Source organism: Nelumbo nucifera, chromosome 1 (genome assembly GCF_055504915.1).
Source record: "Nelumbo nucifera cultivar China Antique chromosome 1, China Antique-T2T, whole genome shotgun sequence".
Lineage (NCBI taxonomy): Eukaryota > Viridiplantae > Streptophyta > Magnoliopsida > Proteales > Nelumbonaceae > Nelumbo > Nelumbo nucifera.
Window position 1 is genome coordinate 182,247,822 of NC_142649.1, and position 21,004 is coordinate 182,268,825.

A 21,004-nucleotide genomic window follows, 5' to 3' on the forward strand; every position below is an offset into this window, starting at 1 on the left:
GGCAATGAAGAAAAGAAAGGAGAAAAATGAAATTTAAAGGGCATGTAAAGTCTTAACGTTTTGTTAAGGATTATATATAAGCGATGGCTTATTTATGTTATGTGGGGTTATCTTACTGAGTAGATTTTAAAACTACTAAGGATTATATATAAATAATAATTAATTATCCCTTATGGGATTTGGACGTGCTTCCACATTACACGGCAAATTCACAAGTCACCAAGGTGATCACGAGTCACCGGAAAGAAATTTGTCATTACCATATAACAAAAAACTTTACCGCTAATAACATAATCAATCATAAGATTTCCAAATTTTCATTTGACCTACCAAAACTCGTATATGACCTGAGAATATTGCTATTACCCTGCAAAGTTTTTATAACTTAAGCAACCACATCTCCAAATCCATGTTTGACCTACCAAATGCAAATGAACAGCATAATAAATAGTAAATGGTCTTCGTTCAGCATCACTGCCTCGGTAGCAATGTACAGATCGTTACACGCTTGCCAATGCCCAACAAAATTTTCAGTCTCTCTTTGATGAAAGACTCACTCTTTTCCCGACCACGTAAAACTTCTGACTTCCTTCTAACTGCACCAACAAAAAGAAAAAAGAATGTCAATATCACATTACCAAGTTGGCCCAAGGTTCGAAACTTCGATATGTATCTTGCTGTATCAGCCGGTATGTATCGTATCGGGGGATTCCCGATACACCCCTACAGGGGGTGTTTTGGGGTTTAACCCAGTTCAGGAGGTAAACAGGCCTTAAACCAACCCCTCTGAACCAGGTTTGAAAAAACTAAAAACAATAAGAGAAGTGAGCGGCATATCAGCCATATCGATATTTTGAACCTTGAGTAGGCCCATAATTAGATTTTTATGGTAAAAAAGGAAATTTCATTAAGAAAAGAAAAAAAAAAAGGAATACAAGGAGAAAATATAATAAGATATCACCTGAAGGAAAAAACAAAGATTAAAAAACCCAAAATGCCCGCCAACTACATCAAACAACCTAAACGAGAGATCGGCTTCAGTCAATGCAAGACCCGTTCAAACAACCTTTACAGCCTTGCATTGGGAACATCTCCATACTTGTGTTTTATTTCATGGGGAGATATTCCCAATGTAAGGATATTCAGGTTGTTGGAACAGGCCTTGCACTGACTGAATCCGGTTTCCCTAAAGGACAAACTTGCCCATCACACGATTCACACCCTATATACCAAACAGACCCAATTAACCAATTCTACTAATCAGTCCACTTCCTCAATTCAACATCAGGATTATCCATAACTACATCTTTTTTTCTGTAGGCCCATAATTAGATTTCTATTAATGGTCTTAGTTTTTTTTATCTTTATGCCAATGATTTCTTAATATTTGCCAAACATGAAAGAGTGAAAAATATCAGTAGAAGCCAAGATTCTAACAAAAAATCAGCACAATTGGGTGACGTGTGCATCCAACCTACCTTCTTTTGACCAAAACAAAGCACCACCCTAAAAGTCACCATTATCAGATGGTCAAGAAAATTCACTTGGTGTGATTGACCATAGAAGACCAGTAAGAGCAATTGCAAAAATCATTGTTCATATAAATTTAAAACGTTTTGAAGATGCCAAAAGTAATTATTGCTCGAGTATTTTAGGGGTTCCTCTGAATTTATTATCAACTTAGCCTGTATAGGCTTTAAAATTGTAATAAATTCTACCATTTATAGGGAAGAGGGGGCTCTGCTCCATTATAACAGATTATCATTTTCATTGCTAATTTGCTATCACATCAGATGATCATTAAGTAAAATCAGTTGAGTTCAGAAATTAAAGAGAAAAGGAGGTACTGCTTTTTAAGTATTCAAATCTTTTGCCATGAATCAAACAATTGCTTCAGAGTCATACCTTTCGTTTCAAGTACGAGATGGCATCCCGCTTTGAAGAGAAGCTAGAGAAAATAGAAGCTGAATGTTCATCAATAAGTACCTTAAGCTGTTTTAGCTTAAGCGACTTATCTGGAACCTGTGATGAGTAGTCAGTCAGTGATAAAAAACAACCTTCACTTTTTCAGAAACAAGACTGCAGTTTTTGAATGAGCACCTCACGAAGAAGCTGTTTACATAGCTTTTTCAACTTCAATTTTGGTTCACCATTCCCTTCCATCTCAATCACTTCACTGTGTTTTCTTTTCACCAGAGAACCAACATCAGCAGAATCATCCTCATCACTGTCACTAAAAGATGTCTTCTGTCCTTTCCAATAGCAGCCAGCTACTTTCTTTGGACGATCTTTAATGCCCAACCCTTGTTTGCCAGTTGTGGACTTATCCTGCAAAAGAAAGAAAAATAGCATTGAACACTTTATGATGTAGATGTACATTCCAAATTATGCTTTTCTTTCATCTGCTTTCAACTCATAGGCATGAGATTTTCCACCACGACATAACATGTATACTGCCAACTGTTGATGTATTTATCATCAAGAATGTGCCATAGTTTACCATCACCCTCAAGGGGACCTGTTAGAGAGCTCGCATGAAATTTCACTGGTATCAGAGCCCCAGAGACAGCAGAAAGACCCCCTTCCCAGGAAAAAAAAGAAAAATAAAAATGAAAAGAAATAAAACACTAATAAAATAGAAATAAAGGAAACATCATACATAGAGAAAATGCTTTCAAGATGACAGTCTTCTGCCACCAATCTATTGAAGTGCCTTTTTGAGGCTTTCATCTTTCAACAGGGTTCTGAAAGTCAGCTTGGGTTTTGGAACCTAATGGAACTTTCTTGTCATCTTCCTTCTTTATTCCCCTTTAATGGAGACACCAACACGACCCTATCCCCTCTTAAGTTGCTTTTGAAGCTCCCCCCCCCGAGGTAACACACGCATATACAAGGAAAAATAAGAGACAAAAAGAGTAGATCCGCTCTCAGATAATAGGAGTAATGTCTTCTGTTAGGAGGTTAGAAGGCCTCTTTCAGGAAGATGGGAGATGGAAGGACTTGACTGGCCAGCCCTAGAAGATGATGTGAGTAGAAGTTTGGAGAAAAAATTTGAGGTAGATGAGGTGAAGGCAGCAATCTTTTCTATGGATCGCTCTAAAGCTCCCGGGCCTGATGGATTCACTATGGCTTTCTACCAGGACTGTTGGGAGTGGTTAAAGGATGATCTAATGCATGTCTTTGAGGAGTTTTATAATAAGGGGATTGTTAGTAGAGGGGTTAATGCCACTTTTATTGCGCTGATTCCCAAGAAATCTGGTGTTTGCCACCCCAAGGACTTTACGCCAATCAGCTTGGTGACAAGTCAATATAAAATCCTCGCAAAAGTCCTCTCACTACGGTTAAAAAAGGCCCTCCCATCAATCATTTCTCAATTCCAAGGGGCCTTTATTCAAGATAGACAAATTTCAGATCAAATACTCATCGCCAATGAATGTGTGGAGGATTTCAAGAAAGCCGGAAGGAAGGGCATTGTATGCAAGCTGTATTTAGAGAAAGCCTATGACTTGGTGGACTGGGAGTTCCTAGTTGAGGCTTTAAGTGTGGGTTTGGAGCAAGATGGTGTAAATCGATTAAAGGGTGCCTACAATCTTCTAACTTCTCAGTATTGGTGAATGGAACAGTCAAGAATTTCGTTGGTGCCCGACGAGGAGTGAGAACCCTTTATCTCCTTTCCTTTTCAACATATTAGCTGAGGTCCTTAGTAGATTGATTTCAAGGGCAGAGGAGATGGGGGTGTTAAAGGGCTGGAAAGTTGGGAGGGAGAGGGTAGTGTTAACTGATCTACAGTTTCTGGATGACCATTATTTTTTGCAAGGCTGGAGATCAGGTAGGAGCAAGAAATCTTAGGATGTTGATAAACTATTTGAAAAAGTGACAAATTTGAGGGTGAATCTTAATAAGAATCAGGTGGCAGGGATTAATCTAGCACAAGATGTTAATTTGTGGGTTGAGGAATTAGGATGTTTAAGAAGTGATTGGCCACTCAAGTATTTAGGCCTCCCCCTTGGTGCAAATCCCAGATGCATAGATTTTTGGAATCCAGTTGTGGAAAGGTTTGAAAAGAAACTTGCTGCGTGGAAAAGGAATTACATTTCTCTGAGGGGAAGGATTACCCTCATTAAGTCTACCCTAGTAAACCTTCCAGTTTATTACCTTTCGATGTTTAGCATGCCTCAAGCTATAGGGAAGAGATTGGAGAAAATAATGAGGGACTTTTTGTGAGAACCGGGAGAGATGAAGAAAGATCATTTAGTGAGGTGGGACATAGTATCTAGGAGGAAAGAGTTTGGAGGCTTGGGGTTAGGAAGGTTGAAGGAAAGGAACGAGGCTCTACTACAAAAGTGGTTATGGAGATACCCACAGGAAACAAACAGGTTGTGGCACAAGATTGTGACTAGCATTCATGGGCTCTCTGGGAATAGTTGGGATGCTAGAGTGTCTTACAGGGCTTCCAGCGCTTCTCCTTGGAAAGCGATTCACAAAATCCTACCTTTGTTTCTCAATCATGTCAGGTATGATCTCAATTCAGGTATCAAAGTTAAATTCTGGTAAGATGTATGGGTGGGTGACTATTCTTTAAAGACCTTATTCCCATCAATTTATGACCTGTCTTGCCCTAAGGGTAATCCAATTGCTGGTTTCCTGTCCCCTTCTCCTTCACAATCTGGTTTTGCTTGGAATTTGGGTCTCCGCAGAAATGTGAGAGATTCTGAGTTGGATTTGGTGTCTTCTATTGTTCAGCTGCTTGACGGGGTTTTCATTGATCCTGCCAAGCCAGATACTAGAATCTGGATTCCTAATCCCCTTGGAGCATTCAGTTGTGCGTCCTTTTTCAAAACTTTGACCTCTAATCACCCTGGGGTCCAAATCCCAGTCTGAGAGTCTGGTGTCGACTTGTTCCCCCTAAAGTGGGTGCTTTTTGCTGGGAGGTCTACTATGGTGCAATTAACACTTGTGATCTGATGCAGAGGAAGAGGCCTGGTTGGTGCCTTTCACCTAATTGGTGTTGTTTGTATGAATCAAATGGTGAAACTGCTCTTCATATATCTATTTCCTGTCCTGTAGCTAGCAACATTTGAGATTGGTTTTTTTCTCTCTTTGGATGCAGGTGGGATACCCCGGTGAGATTGGGAAGACTGTTTGAAGCCTCCACCTTCAGATGACCAAAAAGAAGAGGAAGAACTCTGTGGAGATGCACATGGGCAGCAGTACTGTGGATGTTATGGGAGGAAAGAAATCAGAGAGTTATCTCATGGGTGAAACCTATGGACTTATTTTCAGACTTTACTATGGATGACATAATCAGGAACTGGAGGACTGTAGCATCCTCGTCAGCTGCAAAAGAGAAGGCTCTAAGAAGTTGGGATCCTCCTGAATCTGGACTCCTCAAACTAAACTTTGATGGAAACAGCTTTGGCAACCCGGTTGTGGCTGGAATTGGTGGGGTCATAAGAGATGACAGGGGAACAATGGTGGGGCTGTACTTGGTCCCGATTGGTAGGGGTGACTCCATTACAGCTGAACTGAAAGCAGTGGTCTTCGGAATACAAAAAGCCATGGAAATAGGGGTGAGGAAGTTGGTGGTAGAAGGCGACCCCAAAGTAGTTATAAGCTGGCTAAAGCAAGATGGGAAGACTCCATGGGTATTCAGAAATGAGATCAAGAAAATAATTCATTTTACAAAGGATATGCAAATATTATATCAGTGGACTCCAAGAGCAGCAAATGGATTTGCGGACCAGCTAGCGAAGCAAGGGGCTAATAGGGAACATTGCTTTGGGGCTCAGGTGTAAGGATGTAAAGCAAGTCCTAGGTGGAATTTTAAAGATTATTAGGGTAGCCAAGGCTACTCATTCTCTTTACTAAATCCATTATCATCTTGTTAATAGAATCACTTTTGCTGATCAAAAAATAAAAAAGTCAATACATGATTTGCTTCAAAAGAATGGCAAATGGAGCATCATCACCTCATTTATATTGCCCTTGCAAGGAAGTGGGGTAGTTCAGAGTTGGTTAATCACTTACTTTTCAAACCTGTGGATTCAGGTGGCTCAACGAGGGCAGAAGCCGCAGAACTGCATCTCATAGATCACCACTATCTTGTTCTTTAGGCCACAAGTGCCTAATTCAGGAGATTTCTATTATCATTGATTGGATATGAAAACATGCTAGAGGACACAGAACTACAGAGGCTTCATGTTTGGTTCACTTCCATGGGCCTTTTTCTTTCAATTCTTACTCATTCTAGGCAAGAATGAATTACATGAGAGCGTTTGGTTACAAAATTCTTGCCATAGGCCTCATTCATTTTAAAATGAAAAGAGTCCATGGCACAAAAATTGAGGTAACTTGCAGAATTAAAAATAATAGTGCTCCATGTTGCTCATTTTCATTCTTCAAAGAAGCTCTATGCCAGTAGTCATAACTGCTGGCCTACATCTCAAAAACCGCCAGCCTAGATTTTTTTACTGGCGGAAAGCAAGCGGCCAACTGTCCATCGTTCACTGCTGTCATGAAAACGTATGCCAATGGACATGACCACTGGTAAAAATCTATGCTGGTGGTTTATGACTGCTGGCACAGAACTTCTTTGAAGAATGAAAAATGAGCACATGATTATATGACGTTTTACCATATATCATGACTTTCTTAATATATTATCTTTCTTTTTTTTATCAGCAACAGAGAAAAGATTCCATTAATTAGAAGAAAAACAGATACAACAATACATTGTGAAATCCAGCTTTAGAAAGCTGACCCAACCCAAATTACAATTGTGCCCAAAACAGCTGTGCTCTTTGCACCCTTGCTTAGTTAAACTACTTTCTTAATATATTATCTTTATTAAATATACTATTATCGATTTGATGAAATTGTTAGACATTTTGTACTTCATGTTATTAATTTTACAATTTCTATTTGGAAGTTCCCAAGCTCTATTGTTCATTTGCACAATTGCCTAGTCAATTCAGCAAACTAATTTCATTTTAATTAGTTTTAAATAGGTACTAATTGCCTCCTTTAAATTTTCTTTTATTTTCCTCTATGCAACCAAATGCAAAAGTTTTTTTTCTAGTTTCTTGTCTTTTTTTTTCTTTTTTATATGTTGTGTTATTGATGTGATGCCAAGGATCAAAATTTCGATACGGTACACCCTGTATCGGGCGAATAGTATCATATTGTATCATATAAAAAATACATATAAAAACCTACCCAAAAACCAAATTTTGAAAAAAAAAACTAATATATATATATATGTATATACATATACATATATAGATAGATATAGATATATAAGTGCAAGTTTTTAGTATTGATATGCCTTTACTGATACACAAGGGCATATTGATACTTTGAACCATGTGTGAGGCCCACATGGTTGATTTGTCTTTTGTTGAGTGGAAAAACTAGAAAAGGATAGGATCAGGAATGAAAAGCCATCCATAGAAACCTAGGAGTAGCTCCAATAAGTGCTAAAATGAGAAAGAGAAGACTAAGATAGTTTGGTTTGGTCATGTGCATAGAAGACCACCAAGAGCTCCAGTTAGAAGTAGTTATTTGTTACAAGTGGAAGGGGCTAGAAGAGCTAGGGGTAGACAAAAAAGGACATGGGTAGTAGTATGAAATGATTTAAGCACTAATAATTTACCTGTTGATATGGCTATAAATAGAATGGATCGGCAAAACAGGACTCACGTAGCCAACCCCATAGAGTTGGCACAAGGCATGGATGATGATGGTGGTGGTGGTGGTGTGGATCTTGCATGTTTCCACTATATATCTGCTAATGAGTAGTGTAAGTATACCTATATTATTATTTTGGTTGATGAAAAAAAAATGAATGAAAATTAAATTTGTAACTAAACACGTCTAAAACTCATTCTTGCCAAAAAAAGGAAATCATTTTTGGTAAAAAGCGTTTGGTTCATAGCCATATTTTCTCATTCCGCCCATTTCTACCCATTCTTGTCCATTCAAGAATTTGATTATTGGAAAGAATGAGCAAGAATGAGAGTTGAACCAAACATGGCCTTAGTTATCATATCAAAGATCAATTGCCAACAGCTTGACAATGGAGGAAGTGGTATAGATGTCTTTTGTAATTCTTCTAGTATTTATATACGTTGTGTAAAGGAGCCTCTTGTTAGGTTAAGATGCCCATGGTGCTGGTTTTGAAACAGGGGCTTGTACTCAATTCATAATATTTACATTAACATATATTCCTCCTTGGTTGTTATCATTAAAAAAGAAAAAGAAAAATTCCAATAGTTCAGGTAGCTTTTCATTGGAAAATTAGGTATATGTTAAGGGCATGGACTGCCACCAGTGCTTAATTCACCAATTTCATATATAGATACACATAAGAAACAGATACTCTTTAAACCCAAAACAATATTGTCATCATCATCTGAGCCTTCAATATAATATATACGTGAGAAACAAGTTTATATATATTTCTATGTTTTTTTAGTTTAACAGATTCCTTATTTAAAACATTTCAAAGACCATCCTTAGGTTTCTTCAGTGCCTTAACAAATAAAATTTTGTTCAGTGCTTGGTCAGAATTTATCTCGTATTTCATCACTTTGTGACTAGCTTGCAACATATGCAGTTATGCATATCATAACACAAGTATATATACACATTCCAGTAGGTAAATTTGCTTAGTTTATATAAAACAAGACTATTTCTTGAAAAGATATCCTATGTCATGTAGTTCAGACCAACAAAAAGGAAAAGTACCTGGACTAGTTTGTAAAGATTCTCTTGATCTTCTTCAACAAATGCAGTCCTCTTGTCACAGTATTGAGGATTGTCAGACGTTAAGGTCCTTTTTGCTCTAGATTCTGCTCCAAGAAAACCTCCTGAGACAAATCCATATTTATGGCCCCACCATTCCGATGGCATATTTTCATTTGCACTCCCTGTCACAACATGCAGAAGTTTCATTTCAGAAATAAGCATTTTGGCACCAAATACTATAACTAGCAGCACAATGCTAGAAACAATAAATTTTACCACAATAACATCAAATGGCCATCCTTAAGTGAATGGTAAATTGTGCAGTAAGAAGATTCTATCAGCAGAGAAGTAGCATAGCTTAAAATATCAACATGTTTCCATTTCCATAGGTACCAAGACAAGGTACAACTAGAATCAACATATTCTCTGGAGAAAACTACTAGCATTATGTGGAAAACATGAGATGGTATTATAATGATTAGTTGGCAATGATGTTGCAGATATGTAGAGCAGCGGTATTATCACCTGCCTAATGGAGATGATAACCACCTTCAGCCAGGAAGCCAGATAGAAAAATTATTTTTAGATATGATGTTAAATCTTAGTTTTTGTTTATGTAATAGATTATTTGGTTGGTCTATTAGAATCATTTCCACATTCCATGAGTAATAATTTTGCTTGAACTATGTATTTTTAACTCTTTAAGTATACAGGACAATTCCCCTGCATATTATTTTGCCCATCAGTTTCTTGGTTTTGTTTGATGGTTTGGAAGAAGATAATAATCAAAAAGGGGGTATCTATGCTTCTTTTATCATTTCATAAAGTATCATTATATAGTTTTGCATTGTTAACAATGTTTCTACCATGTCTGTAACTGTTAGACTATTTTCGTATGACATTTCTGACATGTTTCTTATTCAGAGTACTGGTATTTTGTCTTCCCTGTTAGTTGGGTATCTGGGGTTGATATGTTCTTACTTATGGTCAGATTGTAGTTTTTTTTTACCTTGGGCAAAGTGATAATAATGATTCTCTCAAATGCTATGGAGCTTGTTGAAGGGAATTGTTCAAGTTAGGTGTTTTTGATTCCTTTTGGGTTTTGAGGGTGCATATACTTGGGCTTCCATTGTTTTTCCAAAGCCTTACAGGCCTTTTTTGACACTGATGAAGCCATGGAGGTTCTTTATTTTTCCTTTGCCTTCTACTCCTTCTGCATATAGATTGTAGACTTTATGCCTTCTTTTTTTATAGGACACAGTACATGTTACCAATCAAAAAGAGGAGCATCAAAGGAATGGTGGAGAAAGGCATTAAGCTTTTAGAGTGCCATGGATATCGGCTTGGTTTTCATTACATATCACCACTTGCAAAAAGCAATTCAAAGGTTGCAATAATATTATCACCAGTTATTAGATAGAAAAATCTTTCACTAGTGATATCAAAAGAAAGAGTTTTATTTTTTCTATGTATGGACTATAAAAGCCACCTTCAGCATGATATTCATATCCCTTTGTCAACTCACTAGCTTGATCAAGATTTCTCTGATCATCTTCTTCCATCTTTTTAACCTGAAAATAAGATGAGGTTACTAAATCTGATGGAGTAGCAGAAACAATTCATAGTAAGAATGACAATATGTACTTGTGTTGCATCTAATAAGTGCAACAGTCTGTTTATAAAAGGAAAAAAAAATGCTTTAATGCAGCTTTCATTACATAACAAAACATGGTATCTAGATTTTAATTAGTTGATTTGTTCTAGGGAAACTAGTGTTGATATAATCATCAATAAAGAATTAACAACTCTTCCTGGGACCTGCTAGAATTTTGGGGACGGTAAAATTGGGCTAGCTCTAACTTTAATGGTTGAAAAGTATTTTTCTATGCAATTATACCTTACATTATATTTTCGCTATCAATCAATGTTTAGAAAACCAGACCAGACTGGCCAGTCAAACTGGTTAAACTGTGAATTGGGCCCCTGGCTGGTTCGGTGACTTCAGTCATACCCCCTAAAACCATTATCACCAAAAAATGGTTAAAACCATCCACCCAGTTTGTCCAACCTGTGAACCAGTCCAAGTTTTGTGTAACCAGATTTTTTTTTCATTTTTTTAACTTAAATGCAGACTTTTGGAGGCCATAACTTTGCACTCAACTGTCCGATTGGGGTTATCTTTTTTTAGGTAACTTTTTGAGATCTACATGTTCCAAGGCACCTTGCCCCACTTAGTTACCAAAAAAGTCCTTTTTAGATAAAATCTTAATTTTTAATATAAAAAATTGAAACTAAAATAAAAATATATGTTATAGCATAATATAATTATATATTACGCCATCATGGTTTGACTCTAGTTGAACCTCTGACCCATGCCTTTTTCAGTTCAATGCCCAGTCCGGTTTTCTGAACATTGTTATCAATAAAGTTTTTCAGTTACTAATAAAAAAACAATTCTAATTACAGAAATAATCACCCTCTCATCTGCCTAATTGCACCCATTGGTTGTGCCCCCATTCCTTTCCACCAAAGGCCATGAAATAACTAACCGGATTACATACAGTCTATAACCCTTAACATAAAGACCAATTAGGTCTAAATTCGGCAACATTCACTACTTTCCTTCATGGCAATAAGCAAGATACCAATATGATTCAATATGTAATCAACTCTATCATCTATTAGCTTGAAATCAGTTGCAGACACAAGACTTATATTAATAGATATTAATAAAAAAAGATACAAAAGGATCTTCTCAGATAAGGAGAGAAGTTTGGAAGCAATATTGGAGGTCATCCATATTAGGGTTATACACTGGCTGAAAACCTTGGCTTTGTTTGCAGAATTCTCAGTTGATGAGTTGCAAAGAAAATGGAAGGAGATAGCAGAACTTGTTCCGATAAAGAAGGCCTCAAACTCTTGTTGGCTCCCTCCACCTCATGACTTTGCTAAACTGAACTTTGATTGCAGCAGCATGGGTAATCCAGGGCCATCCGGAATAGGGGGAGTAGTAAGAGATGAACAAGGGAATCTGTTAGCTATGTTTTCTGGACCAGTAGAGGTGGGAGATTCTTTGAGGGCTGAGATACTTGCAGCTCTTGAAGGGTACAAAGAATCAAGGATATGCATATTAACAAGCTGATCATAGAAGGAGATTCTGAAGTGGTGGTAAACTGGCTGAAAGAGGATAGCTTTAGACTTTGGAATTACAGCAATAAAAAGAGGAAATTTAGATGGCTGACTAAGGACATGGAAATTCAATACAAATGGGTAAAAAGAAGTGCGAACTCATTGGCAGATGGTCTAGCTAGACAAGGGGTGAACAGAAATTCTATATTTTGGGCTGTATTGTAATCGTTTTTTTGGTGTTTAATGGTTGCTCCCAGGAGCTAAGATTGTTTAGCTCCCTTGCCCTGTAACTTTTCATAATAATAATACAATTAAAAATTATTGATATAAAAAAAAGGAAAGATACAAAAAGAGGGGTAAAAACTCTTAACCCTCCCAAGAAAGCAGTTCAGATTACAATATTCCCTAGAAAAAATTAACTCTTCCCACCCCTTGTTTGGCCAATGAATCTGCCAAGGAATTGGCGCACCTCTTAGTCCATTGAAACTTGACTTCCATATTTTGTATGCGATGTCTAACTTTCTTCTTTTCATTTAGAAACTTCCACAAACTAGAATCATCCTTCATTAACCAGTTTATAGCCAACTTAGAATCACCTTCCGCTATCAGTTTTCTGAAATTTAACTCTTGAGCTCTTTTTAACCCTTCCAAAACAGCCAATATTTCAGCTCTAAGAGAGTCCCCCCATCCAATAGAACCAGAATACAAAGCGATAATTCAACTTTCATCATCCCTAAAAGCTCCCCCTTTACCCGACAGGCCTGAATTTCCTTCGCTACTACCATCAAAGTTTAGTTTAGTGAACCCTGAAGCTGGAAGGGACCAAACTGGGAAAGATACATTCTTCCTTGGAGCTGACCAAGCCACTTCTCTCCACTTCCTGATGATATCTCCTTCTGAATAGTTTTCAAAAATTTGCAAAGTCTTAACCCAATGAATCACCCTCATAGAAATTAGTTCAATGATTACACCCTTATTTCTTTCTTTCTTATGAAAGGTCCATTGGTTCCTTTCCTCCCAGAGTGTCCAACATATAGCTGCTCTTACACACCTCCACAGAATTTTCCCTCTCTCTCTTCTTCAGCCCCCTAACAGTAGTAGAATGGAATAGGGGGAGGGGGGTGCACCTGCAACCAAAAAGATAGAAAAACCAACACCAGACTTCTGAAACGAATGGGCAAGAAACCAATAAGTGAAAACAAGTCTCACCATTCTTCTTACAAAGGAGGCACTAGTGTGGGGATAAACACCAATTAGGCCTTTTTCTTTGGAGTAAGTCGCAAGTGTTACACTTTTCAAGGAAAACTTCCCAACAAAAGGCACTAATTCTGGGAGGAATTGGTCTACCCCAGACTTCCAAAACTGGAAAAGGGATTCCAAAGACAGGTGGGGAATGAGCCAGTTCTTTGAAGAAAGAGGAAAATGAGAAGACACCCGAAAGAGAAGGAGCCCAAATCCTACTATCCCTCCTAAGGGAGTCAATATCCACCTCCTCGAGGATTTTTAGCAGGTCAGCAATGAGGTTCAGTTCCGAGTCTCTAAGGGCCCTTCTAAAACCCAAATTCCAATCAATGGTTGAATTAGAAGTGGTAAAAAAAGTGGAGATTGGCTCATTTTTAAAACGTGATAAAGAATACAAGGGAAAAGCTCTTTCAGCGGAGTGCTTCCCACCCAAACATGATCCCAAAATTTCACTAGGTTACCAGAGCACATATCATACCTGATTAAAGGAAGGAAAGAAGGAAGTATGGCATGAATGATTTTCCAAGGAGAAGCTCTTGTAGCCCTAGCTGAAACTCCAGAGTCCCAACCATCCGCCGCTTGCCCATGAATACTTAAGACAACTAAAGCCCATAATTTATCCCTTTCCAAAGTCAATCTCCAAAGCCATTTCCTCAACAGAGCTTCATTCTTTTTCTGCAAATTGCCTAAAGCAAGCCCACCATCACTTTTGGTTTTGGTAACTATATCCCACCTGACCCTATGATCCTTTTTCTCCTCTCCTGGTTCCCATAAGAAGTCTCTCATTAACTTCTCCAAAATCCCACATATTCCTTCAGGCATTTTAAACACTGACAAAAAGTACACAGGCAAATTTGCCAATGTTGACTTAACAGAGTTATCCTGCCTCCCATGGATAGGTAATTTTTCTTCCAAGATGCTAACCTCTTAGTGAATCTGATGTCCTGAAATGTTCACACACAATTCTCAGACACAAGGCAAGAACTCCACAACTCAAATAAAGAGAAATCGATATTCATTCAAAGGAAAACATTAACAGAGTAGGCCAGTTCTTCGAGAGACCGCCGGCTCTCCCAATCACTCACAGTATTCTTCACTCAACAAAAGCATGCCCTGCCCCATCCCCCAAAGACCCTTCTTATATTCTTCTGACAGCATAACTTACTCCCCCCCCCCATAAATGCCCAGCTGGCCTAGTTATAAATGCCCAACACTCTTCTTATTCATAACTGACATAGCTATAAATGCCCCAAGACTCTTCTTATTCCCTTCTGACTTCCTCTATAAATGCCCAGCTGGCAAGCCCCATGTGTTCGATTATTTCCCCCCTTAACCGATTGCTGCCCTTTCCCTTTTCCTAGCATGCGTAAGGTTAATTGGGGGCCTATCAGAATCTCTCAATCACCAAGCTTCAGAAACTCTTTTTACTTGAGTTATCCCCTAGTGGCAGCCCAAATGGATCAATGGCCATTGAGCAATCTCACAACCCAAAATTCGGGCTCTATCCTTCACCTCACTTTCACTCAAATTAATTGCCAATCACACAGCTCTTGTCTAAATTCACTTTAAGATTAGTCAACTGTTCAAATACATTGATCACTTGCTTTAGATTAGACACATGTTCAAATACATTGGTCACTTGCTTTAGATTACTCACCCAACTTACCTCATCCCCACCACAGAAAAGAATTGTGTCATCAGCAAACTGTAGATGTGTTACTAGAACCCTATTCCTCCCTACCCTCCAACCTTTCACCAAGTTTCTAGAGTCTACCCTCTCAATGAGTTTTCCTAGGACTTCAGCAATTAGAGTAAAAAGGAAAGGAGAAAGGGGGTCTCCTTGCCTGATGCCCCTAGTAGCTTGGAAATGATCTACCACCCTACCATTCACTAAAATGGAATAGTGGCAAGTCCTAATACATCCTTTCACCCACTTGCACCACTTCTACCCAAATCCAAAAGACTCTAAGACTTCCAATAGAAATGACCAATCCACCAAGTCATATGCCTTTTCGAGATCCAATTTGCACGCTAACCCTTTCTTCCCACTTCTTTTGAAATCTTCAACACTCTCGTTTGCAATTAGGATTTGATCCACAATTTGTCTATTCTTCACAAAGGCACCCTGATTTGGGGAAATTATTAAGGGTAGCACCTCTCTAATCCTCCGAGATAGCACCTTAGCAATGATTTTATAAAGGTTGTGTACCAAACTAATGGGTCCGAACTCTTTGGGGTGACAAGCATCTCCCTTTTGGAATCAGAGCCAGGAAGGTAGAGTTTAGACCTGATTAATCACCCATCTTTCAAAGAATTCAGAAAACACTTTTTGAATATCCTCCTTCAATACCTCCCAACAATCTTGATAAAAAGCCTTTGTAAAGCCATCAGGACCAAGTGCATTAGATCTATTCATTGAAAATATGGCTACCCTTATGTCTTCCAATTCAAAGCTTCTCTCCAACCACACCCTTGATTCTTCCGGGAGTCTTGGCCACTCCAAACCCTCAATCCGTAATATACTAGACATAGGCCTTCTATAGATTGATTTAAAATGGTCCACAAAGGCCCCTTCAATCTCTTCTTGCTGAGTCAACATTGCATCATTAATCACTAGCTTGGAGATCAAGTTCTTCTTCCTCCTGCCATCGGCTATAGCATGAAAAAATGTGTTTCTATCACCCTCCTTTACCTACTTGTGTCTGGACTTCTGTCTCCAGCTAATTTCTTCTTTGAAGATGACATCCTCCAGGTTTTTCCTCAACTCCCACCTAAGCTTTGTCCCTTTCCCCAAACAAACCTTGTTCTTCTTTTGCATCTAACTCCTTAATCTGATTCATCAACTGTTGTTTTCTTTCCTCAAGCCTCCCAATTGAAGAATATTCCATTCTTTGATTTTGTTTTTCAACTCTTTCAGCTTCCATTGAAATTTCATACCCTCCCAATTGACCCTTGGATTACTTGCTACCCACCATTCTTTCACTTTCTCCTTAAAGCATGGATGGGACAGCCACATATTCTCAAATCTGAATGGGATAGGTCCTCTATTCCTAGGCTCCACTTTACTAATCAAAATTGGCCAATGATCAAAGGTGACTCTAGGCAATGTCCTTGACATCAAATCTCCCCAATGTTCTTCCCAAACAGCAGTAAAAAGAAATCTGTCTAATTTTGAACAGATTGGATCAGCTTGGAGATTGGACCATGTAAAACAATTATGTGACAGATTCAGTTCTTTGAGCTCAAACACATTGATAAACTCATTAAATTTCCTCATACTTGTAGTATTTCTTTGTCGCACCTTGTTACACTCCTCAATGAATCTAATTACATTAAAATCCCCTCCTAAGCACCAAGGACCTTCCCATAATCCTCTTATATCTCCTAGCTCTTCCCACAACTCATTCCTCTACTTGTCCGCGCTCTCACTTTCCTTCTTTTTCTCTATGGCTTCCCTTGTCAATTCATTTAGCTTTTCCACTATAATGCTCCACACTTTCTCCCCTCTCTGCTCTTTCTCTTGTGTCTCAACTTCATCATGGGCGAACGGCAAGGAAGCAGATCCGAAACCTGGAGTACAAACAGCAAGACCAGAGATAGAGTTAGTACCAAAACCTAAAGGCACAGACATACTTGGAACTGAGTTTGAGGTAGGTTCGACAAGGGTCTAGACTTCACGATTCACTCCCAAAATGGATTTTAGCAAGGAGCTTCCTGAGCCTGATTCACACACAATTACTTCCATCGCTCTATCGTTTATCCCCCTCTGTGATACCTTTACTCGAAGTTTGAAGATTGACTGATATTATCTTACAATTTCCCTGCCCACTGTTCAATTTCTAACTTGGTGTTCCTCTTTCCAATACACAGTTTTCCCCTTTATCCACCAAAGTACTCTACTTCTCTTAGCATTCCGCCATTATTAGGAGGTTTTAGAGTAGAAGTTAACTCATTATGTTCCCCAACAAACAATTCGGCAATTGCACTAAGCAGGTCCTCCACTTCCTCTTTCTCCTTCGTATCTTCCCCAAAATCGTTGCTCTCTGTCTCTGAATCTAGTTCATAGTCATCATTTGAGGATTTGCAATGAACCCAGCCAACGTCCTCCTCTTCGTACTCCTCTCAATTTTCCTTGGTTCCCTACTTAGGATTTGGAGACTGGGACTCATCGTAAATTTAACTTCACCTTAGTTCTGTTACTTTGGTTGATTCGTGAATCGTTCTTTTGCAGTTTTTGTGAGAACGATGATAGAGCATCCATATGGTCTCCAGTCGCACCCAAATGGACTTGGCTCACGTGACCTTTTAAATCACATGAGTCAAGTAAGACAATTGGTCCTTTCTCCCGGTTGGACCTTGTTTGACCCACTAAGAAACCAGTTGGGTCAGATCGGGAACTAAACACAAATTTCTCTCCTCTAGGTGGGCCCAGACCTTGGTCCGACCAGGTTGTCCTTTTGACTACCTCTGCGAATGATTGACCCTCTATGTTTTTCGGTTCAAAAAGATTTAAATTTTTTTCTTTAAATGGGTGACTGTTGGGTTCTGGCCGTTCAACTTCCAAAGTGGGGGAGTCTTCATTCCCAAGAGAGATTTCCTTCCCAAGTCTTCTCACGTGTCCATCTTTCCTTCCCTGTTCTTCGCCAAGTGTAACCCACCTTGCCACATCACCATCATCTTCAAGCTTCGACCTTCCATACCAGAGCGACACTTCCACTTCTGAGGCTATCCAGATTTTGTAACAGTAACCGTCAGCACAGAGGTTGAGAATTCTTGGAACAGCTTCAGGTTTCACACCGACAACCTTCATATTCACTGCTCTCAAGTCTGTCGTCTTGAACAATAGGAGAGCACCACCCACGGCTGTCACTATTTTTTGGAGAATGGTTTTTTGCCATAAATGGAAAGGCAAACCCAGAAGCTTCAACTTGAAACTCCCATCGCCATTTGTTACTGCATTAGCCGAAGGGCACTAGTTCTCTATTGTTACAGTACCCTCATTTGTTTCTACGGTTTTGAAGTCCATTATCTCCCTCCCCCCACATCCATTACAGCTTTTCTGTCACTGAAAGGGATTAATATCACAGTTTGGCGAGTCCCAAGCTTGGATGTCACCTTCTCTAGTAATCCTTTCCAGTTGTTTACTTCTTTCTTTGCCAATAGGATTAATCTTCGCTCCCAACTTCCTTTCTCCCCCTCCAATGAGATCCTTGGTTCTGGTGTTGTAAGAGACCATTGAGTCTGGATTTTCATCATTTTCTTCTAAGCCCAACCTCTCCAATTTTTTCCTTCTCTCTGTCATTTCCTCCTTTCCCAGTACTGCTGTCATTTTTTCTGGTACCCTTACCACTTCATTCTTTCTCTCAACTATTCTCCGATGAAGTTCGTTTGCAATCATATTCCAACCTTGCAGCTTGTTGCCTTCTGGTATGATGATCCTTTGTTTTTTCTTTGCTCAAAACTTTCTTCCAAAACAATGAACCATCCATTGGAGTTTCTCCTTCTCTCAGCGAAATATTCCCTCCTTAACTGCCTAATGGTACTATTCCAAGGCCTACACCAACTCTGTCCAGGAAGCTCTGAAACCATGATACAGCTTCACCCACTAAAAGTATCGTTCCTCTTCTTCCTTTCCTTATCTTTATCGTAAGCTTCTTCTGGTATACAATTTCTTCCATCAATAACTCTTTTCTCTCTGCTGTAATCACTCTTCTCCATTTTCCGGCCATTGAGAACCCTTCGTTCTTCTCCATCTTCAGCAGCTAGCACTCAACCAGCCTTAGAACATGATAGTGATATCTCTGCAACCAGAACCTTGAAGAAAGAATTGGAGAAGAATTCGTCTATAGGGTGAGGATTCTCTTAAGTTCATCTTTTTACTCTGATTCTCTCATCCTCCTTTTAGCCAAACTTGATTCCATATTTTTGCATCAAAGTGTTATTTCGGTCAGTTTTGCCTCCTTGTGTTCTTTCAGGCAAAGCTGAGTTAGAAAGTTTCTTCTGCCCAGAATTTGTGGCTGATGCAGGTGTTTTAACCTTGCCCTGAAGAATACTCCAGTCACTGAAGCTAATCAAACATTTGCCACTTCTGGTGACTTAAGGAAACATAGAAATGCCACAGAAATCATTGACATGATATCGATTTCATGGTTCCCATGGAGAATCCCATGATTTGGTAACTGTTAAACTCCAATTATCAGTTTACCTAATTAGGATACTTCCCCGCTTCAAGGCATACGAAACTGCAACTAAAAAATTTAGAAACTGCTGGCATTGCATGTGTGTGAATCAGTTGGGGTCCATTCCCTCAGACTAAAGGAGAAATCAAGCTTTCTCAACATGAATGTCATGATCATCAACTTGAAAACCATTTATGAGTAAATTCAAATAACCTCCTCATACACATTACCAAGACCTACCAATTAGAAATAAATGCACTCCATCAACAATAAGTCAACTTCAAAACGCGGAGGTGTGACGCGAGGCATTCCACTACCTAGAGGCATGAGGCATAGTTCAGAATGCAAGAGGCATAAGCCCGAACAAAGGAGGTGTAAGCCTCCAGAGGAGGGGGGTTAGGAGGAGGAAGGGGAGGAGAATGAAGAGGAAGGGAGGATCTCATTTTTTCTTTATTTTTAATAAAAACCTTTTGTATTAAGAAGAATAAAGATGCATAACATTAGTTGAAAGGGGGGTCTTATCGAAAAGGGGGCGACCGGGGCCCCCCAGTCGAAGGGGCAGGAGGCAAACCACTTTCTTTCCCCTTGTCTTTTCTTCCCTTCCCTTTCCTTTTCTCTTTTTTTCTTCTCTTTTTTTTCTTTTCCTTTCCTTTCCTTTTTTTTTCTTTTTTTCTTTTTTTTTTTGTCCTTCTATATAAGATGTGCATGAGGCGTATGCCTCTAGCACGCCTCATGAAAAAAGCACATGAGTCGTACACCTCTTTCACCTAAGGTATACGCCTCAGAGGTGTTGGCGCTTCTGGCATACGCCTCAAGGCGTTTTGGGAGAACCTCACCTGGAGGCGTATGCCTCCCACGCCTTTTAAAACACTGGTTTCAAGTTCATTTTAAGTTTTTAGGCCTGATTTAACAACAGACATCCAAATATCTACCATTGACAATATCTTATGCATATTAAAAAGCAGGTCGTTTGGAATGAGGGTGTCCTTGGGTAGATTATTGAGGATCATTTTGATGATATCAAAAAAAGCACTACCCTCCATATTGTCTAGCCCTTTGTCTACAAGTCCTTGCCTTCCACCAACCTGGCTAGAAAAGGAATTTTTACAGCTATGGAAACCATCGATCACGAAATTGGGAGACTACCAAAAACACCATTATTAACTTATCACCTGATCCTTTACAGCTCTATTTAGACTGCAATTATCAACCAAATAGCTTTCTACCAATGGACACTACAGCTGTTCACAAGATATTGTAAACTGATCAAGCCGACCAAACCTGACCATTTCACCCGAGATGGTTGGTTTCTAAAATGATTCGGTTGGTCTCGGTTTAAAAGATGGCAAAAACAGATTACTCAGTTTGGTTGCGGTTATACCTTTTGTAACCCGATGTGAAACCGACCCAAACCACCACACATATAATTATATATGCCTTTCATATTGTGTTTGACTATTATCTTTTGTCTTTTTTCTTTTCATTTGACACTTTTTTATGAATCTTTTCCTTTGACACTTTGACAACTGCCATTCTCCCTATTTGTCCTTTCACCCATGTCACTCTCCATTCAATTTGGTAAAAGGTAAAAGGTAACTGACAACAAATAAAAGCAAACCATAACTCTATGAGAATGAAGAGACAACATAATTAATGAGGACTGAAACTACAAAGAGAGACTGATAGGCCAATTGCAATTGTAGGGAGCA

The 21,004-nt window shown here is 38.9% G+C and overlaps 1 protein-coding gene across 1 annotated transcript in view; it reads right to left on the reverse strand.

The window, feature by feature from the left end:
* Positions 1-208: 208 nt before the first annotated feature.
* The window catches only part of LOC104600219 (D111/G-patch domain-containing protein), a 28,804-nt gene continuing 8,008 nt past the window's right edge, over positions 209-21,004 (reverse strand). The window contains exons 7-11 of the mRNA XM_010263061.3: positions 10,235-10,316; positions 8,746-8,927; positions 2,101-2,328; positions 1,906-2,022; positions 209-596 (exon numbers count right to left, since the gene is read on the reverse strand). Coding sequence (XP_010261363.1) covers positions 531-596; positions 1,906-2,022; positions 2,101-2,328; positions 8,746-8,927; positions 10,235-10,316 — 675 coding nt within the window. The 3' untranslated portion in view covers positions 209-530. The remainder of the gene's footprint in view (positions 597-1,905; positions 2,023-2,100; positions 2,329-8,745; positions 8,928-10,234; positions 10,317-21,004) is intronic.